The following is a 12,629-nucleotide window of genomic DNA, read 5'->3' as shown; positions in this document are numbered from 1 at the left end:
CCAAGGTCACCCAGCTGGCTTCGTATGTAGGAGTGGAAAAACAAATCCAGTTCACCAGGTTAGCCTTCTGATTTGATCTATAACCCACCGATTTGTTTTCTTGGCAATCCACAGTATCCGTAACCCTCTCTTCCAACACCACATTTCAAAGAAATCTTATTCCTTCCTTTCAGCTTTCTTCATTGTCCAACTTTCACACCCGTACATAGTAATGGGGAATACAATGGCATGAATTATCTTGATCTTGGCCGCCAACAACACATCCTTACACTTAAGGATCTTTTCTAGCTCCTTCATGGCTGCCCTTCCCAGTCTCAATCTCCTTCTGATTTCTTGGTTGCAGTCTCCCTTTTGGTTGATGGTGGAGCCAAGGAAACGAAAATCTTGAACAATTGTTTGCCCTTAACCCCAGTCTCTCCACCTTTCCCAGGATGCTCAAGGACGTAATTATTTAAATCAATGCATTTTGCTTTTAAGAGCCGACTAGTCACCAACGAAATCCCTGGAGCCCTTAGCTTTCTCCAAACCACCACAGAAACTGGTTTAATGAGGATATTTATGCCCTGATTTTCAACCCCACCCCCCCGTGGGCAACCAAAGTAGTTTACATCACTGGTTTCCCCTGCTCCATTTTATGACCATAACCACCACCCTGTGAGGTTAGTTAGGCAGAGAGGGAGAGAGGGAGTTATCCAAGACCACTCCATGAGCTTTCAAGGCAGAGTAGGGATTCTGACACTTTAATTCAGGGGTGTCAAACTTAAGACCCATGGGCCAGATCCAACCCCGTGAGAGCTCTTATCCGGCCCGCGAGCACAAGACTCAACAGCACAATTGAAGCAGCCACCCCCCCTCCACTCTTGATCTGGGCTGGCAAGTAGGGTTGCCAACCTCCAGGAACACCTGGAGAAAATAAAGGCTCGGTGCTGTACGGATAATGGCAAGGATCCAGACAGCACACACAAGGTACTAGAAATAAGGTGATAAATTTAGACTTCTTTTGTGCTTATAGGCAGCTGGAAAGCAGATATCTGCTTTCCAGCTGCCTATAAGCACAAAAGAAGTCTATTATGGACAATATATATTGACTTACCTGACTTACAGGATACCCATATTTTCTATTGAACTTAGTATTATGCTGGACTTCTATTGAAATTTTGTATGTGTATCTTATTGCATTCCATTTGTATATACGCTCATTTTTTGCACAAATTCTCACTTTTATAAATTTATCACCTTATTTCTAGTACCTTGTGTGTGCTGTTTTGATCCCAACCTCCAGGTACAAGCTGGAGATCTCCTGCTATTACAACGGATCTACAGCTGATAGAGATCAGTCCCCCTGGAGAAAATGGCCACTTTGGCAATTGGACTCGATGGCACTGAGGTCCCTCCCCAAACCCTGCCCTCCTCAGGCTCTGCCCCAAAAATCTATTTCCCAACCGGGAGCTGGCAACCGTACTGGCGAGGTATGGCCCAGCCGGACCCAGTGACATTTATGTCTTGTCCAGCACTCTTAACAGTTGAGTTCGACACCTCTGCTCTGCTACACAGGAGGTGGTGACACTTGGTATCCTGCTTACCAGAGGGCACCCGTGACAACATCAGCTTGGGGAATTCCTGGGGATTTGGGGGTACTGCCCAGGGAGGGCTGACTTTGGGGAGGGGAAGTCATAGCCTCCACCCTCCAAAGCAGCCACGTTCTCCAGGGGAACTGATTTCTGTAGTCTGGAGGTCAGCTGTAGCTACAGGAGAATGCCAGGCCTTGCCTGGTGGTAGACACCTTTTGCGTAAGGCTGACAGCGACCTGCCGGGATAACTGGGGATAAGCTCATGTCAGATAGCAGCTGAAGTATTGATGCAAATAAAATAATGCAATGTTTGCTCAAGGGGATTTCGTAGGGACGCCTGTTAATCTCTGCTGCAAAGGCATCCGTTTTTGTTTATCCCCCCCAATCCCCAGAAAGCCAATGCTGAACATATTTGCAGATTATTCTCAACGGAAAAGGAAGGGAAACAGTTCCAAATGTTACACATCTCCTACTAAAAATGCGTTGCTAAATGGCTGTTAATCCCCAGCACTGGCAGACAGCTGTTTTCCCCTAGCCAAGTGAACCCTAAAGTCTTATTTCTAGTGGCTGCCTCTTCAATTGGGGAAACGCTCAAACGGCAAGGGAGCAGATCAAAAGTTATCCTTTGCAAAGCAAGACAATAAGACTAAAGAAGACAAAGTCAGCGTGGTGTAGTGGTTACGAGCAGTGGACTCTAATCTGGAGAACCGGGTTAGATTCCTCACCCCTCCACATGAGTGGCGGACTCTAATCTGGTGAGCTGGGTTTGTTTCCCCACTCCTCCACGTTAAGTCTGCTGGGTGATCCTGGGCTAGCCACAGTTCTCTCCAAACTCCCTCAGCCCCACCTACCTCCCAAGGTGTCTGTTGTGGGTAGAAGAAGGGAAGGTGATTGTAAGCCGCTTTGAGACTCCTTAGAGGCAGAGAAAAGTGGGGTATAAAAACCAACTCCTCTTCTTCAAAGCAATGAGGTGGAAAATGGAGAGCATGGAAATTTATTGGTGAAGGGCTGCGTCTGAAAACCACTGGCATTCCTATCCAGGAATGCTGTTTCCACAAACACACAAACACAAGCGAGGTAGGGGGTGGTGGTGGACTGAAGACACACGCCTGATTCACCAACATTTCCCCCCTTTGGGGAAAAAAACGCAGAAGGAGGATTTTCATGAGGATAATATGTTTTGGAAACAAGCCCCGCGGGTTTTGGCCTTTCTGTTCTCTATTGGTAAAATCAGAGTGAAGGTTTTGTATTTTTCTACATCTGATAATAGATGCATAGACTTTCACTTAATGCGAAAACAAAAGGAAATATCGGCAGCTACAAATGAGCTCGGGAAGTGTGGCAGATTAATTTTTCGGCACCCCGAGAAGCGGCTTTGCCCCCATCCAGACTGAAGGAGTGAGAATTTACGTCTCATCTCGGAGGAAGCGAAAGACGTATTAATTAATTTTGTTATCTTGCTGTACTACAAACAGATACTGAAGAGCAGAACAGATGCCTTGTTTAAAAACTCATTAACCTTTCTACCAACTTCACTTATTCTTTTTTTTGCATTTTGGAGCATACTTTGCTCACATCCCCTCTCGAAACGCACCACCTGACGCGCTCGCAACAAGGAAGTCACCAGATTGCCACGATGCGACCTTTCAAAATCTCATTTCTGCCAGTTATTGTCAGAAATGCATGAGCGATTCGGGCAGCATCCATTCATTATGCATTTCAAGTTTGCAGAGGGGAGAAAGAGAGGGAGAGAGAGAGAACGCGACTGGGTAGAACAATGTGCAACCATGCTCAACAGTGGAATCAACAAAAAGGGGGAAAAGGGAAAAAAAACTCAACTTGAACTTGAACTCAACTTGAGTTAAAAATTATAACAAAATTGTAATATTTATTATACGGTGTACACAGAAATAAAAACAACTGGCCTTGTACTATGCCCAACAGTTACAGCAGTTTCTCAGTGGAACAGGCTTCCTCGGGAGGTGGCGGGCTCTCCTTTGGAGGTTTTGAAGCAGAGGCTAGATGGTCAGCAACGCTGATTCTGTGAACTGAGGCAGATCACGAGAGGGAGGGCAGGAAGGGCTGCATCAGCGTTTGGCCCTGTGGCCCTTTCGTACATGCTCGGGGTACATTAGATTGCTGTAAAGCATCCTTTGCAACTCACTATGCATTCCTCTTCGTCTGAAACGAGAGGTTCACGGTCTTCCTAAGCAACCCATTTTGCAGCCCAGTTAATGCCTAACTACCGCCAGGAAGCTCCGGCACGCAATTCCTGTTTGCCAATTCTGTTTGTATTCTGTTTCGCTCCACTTCTTATTACCGGCGTCACTGGCTGCATAGTCCACTCTCTGTCATCCTGATGGGTTAAATTCACCCTCTCATGCTTTCTCGTCCAACTAAGGCCTTGGGGGGAAAATAAAACGGCCAGTCTGAGACCCCAATTGCTTTCCAATAAGCTCCATTCACTTCATTGCTTTGTACTGCTGGGGAATAGTTAGAAATGCTACTTTATTCTTCCCAATTTAACCGTTAAGCCCTGAGGCCAGCGGATGTCCAGGACATTGTTCTTAAGGGAGGAGTGGATCATTTGAGAAGAAACCCAGGAGGTAAAATTGCATTTTAGTCATGTGTGTGTTGACTGCCGTCATGTCACTTCCGGCTTATGGCGACCCTATGAATTAATGACCTCAAAAATGTCCTATCATTAGCAACCTTGCTCTGGTCAAGCAAACTGAGGGCTGTTGCTTCCTCGATTGAGTCAATCCATCTCAAGTTGGGTCTTCCTCTTTTTCTGCTGCCTTCCACTTTTCCTAGCATGATTGTCTTTTCCAGTGACTCTTGTCTTCTTATGTGACCAAAGTATGATAGCCTCAGTTTCGTCATTTTAGCTTCTAGGGAGAGTTCAGACTTGACTTCATCTGTGCATAAGTGCTGTCAAGTGGTTTCCAACGTATTGTGACCTTATGAATGAATGGCCTCCAAAATGTCCTATCATGGGCAGCCCTGCTCATGTCTTCCAAACTGAGGGCTGTAGCTTCCTTGATGGAGTCCATCCATCTCATGTTGGGTCTACCTCTTTCTCTACTGTCTTTGACTTTTCCTAGCATCTTGTCTTTTCCGATGACACTTGTCTTCTCATCATCTGACCAAAGTATGATAGCCTCAGTTTAGTCATTTTACTTTCTAGGGAGAGTTCAGGCTTGATCTGATCTAGAATTTCAGTCATACTACAGCTAAATTCCATTCATACCCAATGTTACTCAAACACACTAGATCAAGGGCCAGGCTGATCTGTAGACAGATGATAGGAGGAAGAAGAATAAGAATTGGTTTTTATATGCCGACTTTCTCCACCACTTAAGGAAGGATCAAACCGGGTTACAATCACCTTACCTTCCCCTCTCCACAACAGACACCCTGTGAGAGAGTGAGACTAGCCCAAGGTCACCCAGCTGGCTTCATGTCTAGGAGTGGGGGAAACAAATCCAGTTCACCAGATTAGCCTCCACCGCTCATGTGGAGGAGTGGGGAATCAAACCCAGTTCTCCAGATCAGAGTCCACCGCTCCAAACCACTGCTCTTAGCCACTACGCCATGCTGGCTCTACTGGATGATGCAGAAGTTCTAATGGTCAATGGTCACCTCTGGTGTTGCCCTGCTGGTCACCCCCCAAAGCAGGGGCTTTTTCATATCGGCATGGTTCCCAGTCTTCAAAAGCATGGTCTTTTCAGGCAATTCCAGGGCTTCTTCCCTTTATGCTAACTGACCTTTTGTCCTTGTTCGGAAACCCAGAGCCCTGCTAGATCCCTTGCAAATACTGAGATGCAGCAAAAATGAGAACCGGACATCCTCTTTCTCAGCTCTTTACATGGGAAGCCACCGCACGCTAGGCTATCCACTTCCTGTTTTTCAGATCTATTATCTAGTACACCAGAAACCACAAGCTTGCCTAGCGGATCTGCCAGAAACCTGCCTCTTATATTTTAGAAGAAGAAGAAGAGTTGGTTTTTATATGCCGACTTTCTCTACCACTTAAGGGAGTCTCAAACTGGCTTACAATCCCCTTCCCTTCCCCTCCCAACAACAAACACCCGGTGAGGTAGGTGGGGCTGAGAGAGCTGTGACTAGCCCAAGGTCACCCAGCTGGCTTCGTGTGTAGGAGTGGGGAAACAAACCCAGTTCTCCAGATTAGAGTCCACCGCTCCAGTTAGGGGTTTAACTGTCCTTTCTATCACCTTCTTCTTCTCAATGTTCCTCCCTCTTTATCACACAATCTCCTTCTTGTTCTCAGGACCAGGGATTGTGGGAAGGGCTGTGGCTCAGCGGCAAAACACCTGTCTTGCATGCAGAAGGTTCCAGGTCCAATTCTATGGTTGCCAACCTCCAGGTAGTGGGGAGAAAAACGGCACCTCTGTACTCGTACCAAAAGGTTTAGAAAAACAGTACAGGAAACTGTATATACACAAAGTGCAAATATTTATAAGCTACTGAGGTGAAACATAGACCATATACGTGACATATATACAACACAATTATATACAATATGTACAGTTCACACAAAAAATGTAGAGAAATTTCCAAAGGTCTCAACTGAGTACCAAAAATATATAGAGGAAGTTCCAAAGGTCTCAACTGAGTACCAAATTTTGGAAATTTCTCTACATTTTTTGTGTAAACTGTACATATTGTATATAATTGTGTTGTATATATGTCACGTATATGGTCTATGTTTCACCTCAGTAGCTTATAAATATTTGCACTTTGTGAATATACAGTTTCCTGTACTGTTTTTCTAAACCTCCAGGTAGTAGCTGGAGATCTCTCACCCAGTTAGTTCACCAGGAAGTAGGGTTGCCAACCTTCAGGTGGTGGCTGGAGATCTTCCGCTATTACAACTGATCTCCAGCCGATATAAATCAGTTCCCCTGGAGAAAATGACTGCTTTGGCCATTGGACTCTGTAGCATTGAAGTCCCTCCCCTCCCCAAATCCCGCCCTCCTTAGGCTCCGCCCCAAAAACCTCCTGTCGGTGGCGAAGAGGGACCTGGCAACCCTATCCAATTCCCAGTATCTCCAGTTAAAAGGACTGGGCAGTAGGTGATGTGAAAGACCTCAGCCTGAGACCCTGGAGAACTGCTGCCGGCCCGAGTAGACAATACTGACCTCGGTAGGCCCAGGGTCTGATTCAGTATAAGGTAGCTTTGTGTGTTCATGTGACCCCTATGCCTTGTGTCTGGCCTTTCAAAAAAGCTGGCGTGTGTTTCATTTGATTATTATTTTTGACCAATCAGCTGAATTAATATGCACTAGGGCTGAGACCATGACAGCGCCATGCTGTTTTGAGGCCGGGCTTCAAAGTCAGGGAATGTTGCAACATGTCATAGTTCCCCTGGACACTGCATTGGTCAGGCCACACCTTGAGTACCGTGTGCAGTTCTGGAGGCCTCACTTCAAAAAGGATGAGGGCAGAATGGAGCGGGTGCAGAGGAGAGCGATGATCAGGGGCCTGGGGACCAAACCCTACAAGGAATCCCTACAAGCTCAAACCCAACCCCTCTCTGACTCTTCCTACACACTTGACACTGAGAGACACTGTCCTTCAGTGTTACTCCTCTGAAGATGCCTGCCACAGCTGCTGGCGAAATATCAGGAAAGAAAATTTCCTTAAAAGAAAACCACGGTTACACAGCCCGGATAACCTACAAGAACCAATGAACTCTGACCGTGAAAGCCTTCGACAATACCTACAAGGAATGTTTAGTCTGGAGAAGGGGAGGTCGAGGGGGGACATGATTGCTCTCTTGAAGTATTTGAAGGGCTGTCCCTTAGAGGAGGGCAGGGAGCTGTTCCTGTTGGCAGCAGAGGATAGGACTCACAATAATGGGTTTAAATTGCGGGCAGAAAGGTACCAGCTGGATATAAGGATTATTATTTTTTTACAGTAAGAGTTGTTCAGCAGTGGAATCGGCTACCCCAGGAGGTGGTGAGCTCCCCCTCCCCGGCAGCCTTTAAGCAGAGGCTGGACAAGCACTTGCCAGGGATGCTCTAGGGTGTTCCTGCATTGGGCAGGGGGTTGGACTAGATGGCCTGTCTGGCCCCTTCCAACTCTATGACTCTATGATTGTTTCCCCATGCAGACAGCAACCTGACAAATTGGCGACAACCGCCCTCAAAGCTCATGTGGGTGTTTAAAGGAATGATTAGCATGGGAACTGATTAACTTTAAGGAGATAATCAGATTACACATGTTGGTCGAGCGCCTGCAATCTCATTCATTCCACGATGACAAATCACCCATATTTCATTGTCAAGGATGCCCCGTTTCAAATTCAAGCTGACCCTTCTGCTTAGCGACTGAGAAAGAGGACTCCTTGCCTCCAGCTCTCCAGTGTCCCTTGGAAATACCACATTTGGGATCGTTACATAATCAAAGAGAACAGATAAGAACATAAGAAAGGCCATGCTGGGTCAGACCCAGGCCCATCGAGTCCAGCAGTCTGTTCACACGGTGGCCAGCCTGGTGCCTCTAGGAAGCCCACAAACAAGACGGCTGCAGCAGCACCATCCTGCCTGTGTTCCTCCGCACCCAAAATAATAGGCATGCTCCTCTGATCCTGGAGAGAATAGGTAGGCATAGGGTTGCCAACCTCTAGGTACTAGCTGGAGATTACAACTGATCTCCAGCCGATAGAGATCAGTTCCCCTGGAGAAAATGGCCATTTTGGCAATTGGGTTCTATGGCATTGAAGTCTCTCCCCAAACCACACCCTCCTCAGTCTCCACCCCCAAAATCTCCAGGTATTTCCCAATCCAGAGCTGGCAACCCTACGCTCAAGGGGAACAGTGTTTAATGTTCCATTTACCGTGGAACATTATTCATATGTAAACCATAACAACCTATTGCACAATCGATTTTTACAAATTCATTTACCTGTGTTGTTTAGCCATAAGTGCTGTTCTTGCTTAGTAACTACAGGTTGGAAACCCTAGGGTGCCAGGATTTCTGCCATCCAGACTCCAGCCAGACCTGGATTTGCTTATCTATACAAATGGCCGTTGTGTCAGGTGTCTTCCTGATATATTTGGCCCCACCTTGCATTCCAGTCATTTGCACATTACATCTTTTCCACGTTTCTTCTCCACAAGAGATCAACTGAGCAGAACCAATGCTCTCGCAGGCTAGGGTTGCTGGGTCCCTCTTCGCCACCGGCGGGAGGTTTGTGGGGTGGAGCCCAAGGAGGGTGCGGTTTGGGGGAGGGACCTCAATGCCATAGTGTCCAATTGCCAAAGAGGCCATTTTCTCCAGGGAACCGATCTTGATCGGCTGGAGGTCAGTTGCAATAGCAGGAGATCTCCAGCTAGTACCTGGAGGTTGGCAACCCTATTGCAGGCGCTGTCAGACGCCCCCAACTGTTGCTATCCTCGGTTATAACAAAGCAGGAAACGGTGTTTTATAACCAGCCTCCGGAGGGAAAGGGGTGATGGATGAGGTCCTGCGGTGGGCCCAGCCGTGATTAACGACTCGCCGCCGGCTCAATCTAACATGCCCAAACAGATTAATCCCCCTCAATCAATGCAAATTGAAAAGAGGCCCCTAAATCCAATGTTCTGTTCAGTTTGTACTGATTATAGTGGACTCCTCTCCCTCTCCGTTCATTTAATAAGCCAAGGGTAATGGATTGCTTCTTTAACCGTAACAGGTATCCCCCCCTCCACCTCGTCCCAACACCAGAATGTCAAGTGGGCGGCAGAAGATCTGCAGATGGCCCACAGAGAGCCAGGATGGTGTAGTGGGTAAGAGCGGTGGTTTGGAGCAGTGGGCTCTGATCTGGAGAACCAGTTTTGACTCCCCAACTCTCACACATGAAGCCAGCTGGGTGACCTTGGGCTAGTCACACTCTCTCAGCCTCTCCTACCCCACAGAGTGTCTGTTGTAGGGAGGGGAAGGGAAGGTGATTGTAAGACGGTTTGAGTCTCCCTTCAGTGGTAGAGAAAGTCAGCATATAAAAACCATCTCTTCTTCTCCTTCTCCTCCCCTCTCCCCCTATTAAGGGTATTCAGCAGTTTCCTTCTGGCCCAAGTTGGGTTGCCAACCTCCAGGTGGTGGCTGGAGATCTCTGACATCACAACTGATCTCCAGACTACAGAGATGAGTTCCCCTGGAGGCTTTGGAGGGTGGGCTGCATGGCATGACACCCCCCCCAGGTCCTTCTCCTTGCCAGGCTCTGCCCATAACTCTCCCAATCTGCAGTTAGCAACTCTAGGCCCAGGGCATGGTCTGTATGTAGAATGGCTAGAGCAGAGGTCACTGGTGGAGTGGGGGGGGGGGGAGAAAGTTGTGAAGTTCCTGCGTTGTGTAGGGGGTTGGACTAGATTACCCTTGAAGTCCCTTCCAGCTCTATGTTTCGAACCCTACTTTAACGTCTCGCAAACACGGATGCTCGCTAGCCTAATTTGGCCACATCACTGTGATTTGCAACCCCCCACTCCACACATACACATTACAGTTTCAAAGATTGGCTAGCAAGGGCTAGTGTGGGCCCGCATGTAGCAGGAAACCAGGGGAGCACAGGGGACCATGCCTATTATATTAGGTGCTGTGGAACACAGGCAGGACAATGCTGCTACAGTTGTCTTGTTTGTGGGCTTCCTTGAGGCACCCGGTTGGCCACTGTGTGAACAGACTGCTGGACTTGATGGACCTTGGTCTGATCCAGCAGGGCTGTTCTTATGTTCTGATGTTCTTAAGTGGGGTCAGGAATGTGCTCTGGAGAGGAGAGGAACAGTATGATCCTGATGCCAACGCCGTTTGCAAAGCATGGCTTGCAGGCTGCCAGCATTCCCATCTGCCCTAGATTTACTGGACAGGTACATTACGGGCCCAGGCAGAGAAGAGAAATTAAGGCCTCCGACAAGCAGAGAGAAAGAGTCAGCTGAAGCCGGCCAACGAGACTGTTTGTTTGTGCTCTGCACAAGATCGGTGATAGTTCTTAAGCCTCTTTTCATCCCCGAAACGGGTTTGGCGAGTCAGACGAGGCACACGGGGAAGGCTAGTTAAACACACCTGCCGAACTTAGTGTTACATAAAGTGTATGGAGTGCACACCTGGGTCCACACACTCTCCTCCGTGCCTCCATTCTGGAACCTGAAGCCTACTGAGAGCCAGCACGGTGTAATGGTTAGGAGCAGCGGACTCTAATCTGGAGAACCGGGTTTGATTCCCCACTCCTCCACAGGAAGTCTGCTGGGTGACCTTGGACTAGTCACAGTTATCTCTCTCAGCCTCGCCTACCTCACAAGGTGTCCATTGTGGGGAGAGGAAGGGAAGGTGATTGTAAACTGGTCTGAGATTCCTTAAAGGCAGAGGAAATCAGGGTATAAAAACCAACTCTTCTTCTTAAGGATGCCAGCACCTGGGATTGACAGCTTTGGAGCCCAAGCCAAATTCAAGTGCCTGTTCTCATGAAGGTAAGAAAGCTGTGCCCAGATTGTACTACAGCAGTTTGCAAGGGAGATACCTGGAGAGCCTTAACTCAGGAACCGTGGATCACGGCTCACTGAGGAAGCAGCGAAAAGCCATCGCCCCTCTCCCATGAGGAAAACAGCAATATGCTTTTAACAAGACTCCTGACTCAGCGCTAAACGCTTCATTCTGTCTCCAGGGCGCTGGATTCGTTTCCTCTTCAAACAGCCTGCCCAACTCAGTTGTAAAAGCAAATAAGGCAATTGTTAGGTTATAAGAAAGTGTAGGAACACACAGTTGTCCATCAGCAACTCAGAAAACACCTTCAGAAGGTGAGGAATGGCAGGTTGCATGCCACGCAGTGCCGCAGCATGCACTGTGCATGAATTTACATGACTATGCTCTACAGGCAAGATGCATGCTCCATCCCGCACTCAGGGATGTAACTTCCAGAGCCCCCGGGGAGAGAGTCAAGCCCTAGAGATCCATCTAGCAACTGTAAGAATGGAAATCTGAAAAGCAATTCAGAGTTTCTGAATATCCTCTGCAGGAGATGTTCTCAGTCCCCCAAAGGAAAAACAGAGGAGGAGGAGGAGAAGAAGAAGAAGAGCTGGTTTTTATATGCCGACTTTTTCTACCACCGCTCCAAACCACCCCTCTTAACCACTGCGCCATGCTGGCTCTCGCTGACCGAAGTTCAGAACTGATCTGGTAATCTCAGGGTGTGGTTTGCCACGGACAGAGGGCTACAACAGACACAGATCCAGGCGAAACCAGTACGCACGAAAGCAAAGGAGAAAGGGACACCCTCCTCTCCTTACCTGCGGTCTGGTTCTCCAACTCCGAGTATTCCAGGCATTTCTCCCGTTCGTATTCGATGGCCAGCATTATCGTGCATCCTGGAGCCATCCCCGACACCTAAGGAAGATGAGAAAGTAAAGGCAGTTGGCTTGAGGAGTAAGTAAGTTGGACAACGGTTTCAGTGGCAGTTTGGTGTCTTTCCCCCTCAAGATACACCCGCAATAAGTCTTGGCAGCTGCAGGCCCAAATGGGAAACCATTGCTGCTAATCAAAAAAGTAAAGACATGGGATCAGTGGCGGAGGGACAGCGTTGACAACTCCAGTTTGGGAAATTCCTGGAAGAGGAGAACAATAGTTGGTTTTATACCCCACTTTTCTCTGCCTTAAGAAGCCTCAAAGCAGCTTACAATCACCTTCCCCTCCCCACAACAGGCACCTTGTGAGGTAGGCGGGGCTGAGAGAGTTTGGAGAGAACTGTCACTGGCCCAAGAAAAAAAAAAAGAGAGAATATGCCGATTTTCTCTACCTTTTGAAGGTGTCTCAAACTGGCTCACAATCACCTTCCCTTCCCCTCCCTACAACAGACACCCTGTGAGGTAGGTGAGGCTCAGAGAGTTCAGAGAGAACTGTGACTAGCCCAAGATCACCCAGCAGGCTTCCTGTGGAGGAGTGGGGAATCGAACCCAGTCCTCCAGATCAGAGTCCACCGCTCTTAACCATTACGCCACGCTGGCTAGCGCCTGGGGTGGGTGCAATAGACTCCTCCTCCGAAACGGTCATTTCCTCCAGGGGAAC

General features: G+C 48.1%; 1 protein-coding gene across 1 annotated transcript in view; it reads right to left on the bottom strand.

Moving 5' to 3' along the window:
- The window catches only part of LOC130484241 (vasoactive intestinal polypeptide receptor-like), an 85,305-nt gene extending 73,363 nt beyond the window's left edge, over positions 1 to 11,942 (bottom strand). Inside the window, exon 1 of the mRNA XM_056857142.1 lies at positions 11,855 to 11,942. Coding sequence (XP_056713120.1) covers positions 11,855 to 11,942 — 88 coding nt within the window. The remainder of the gene's footprint in view (positions 1 to 11,854) is intronic.
- Positions 11,943 to 12,629: the final 687 nt, after the last annotated feature.

This window comes from Euleptes europaea, chromosome 11 (genome assembly GCF_029931775.1).
Source record: "Euleptes europaea isolate rEulEur1 chromosome 11, rEulEur1.hap1, whole genome shotgun sequence".
In the NCBI taxonomy this organism is placed as follows: Eukaryota; Metazoa; Chordata; class Lepidosauria; order Squamata; family Sphaerodactylidae; genus Euleptes; species Euleptes europaea.
This window is presented reverse-complemented; position numbering and strand designations above follow the sequence as displayed.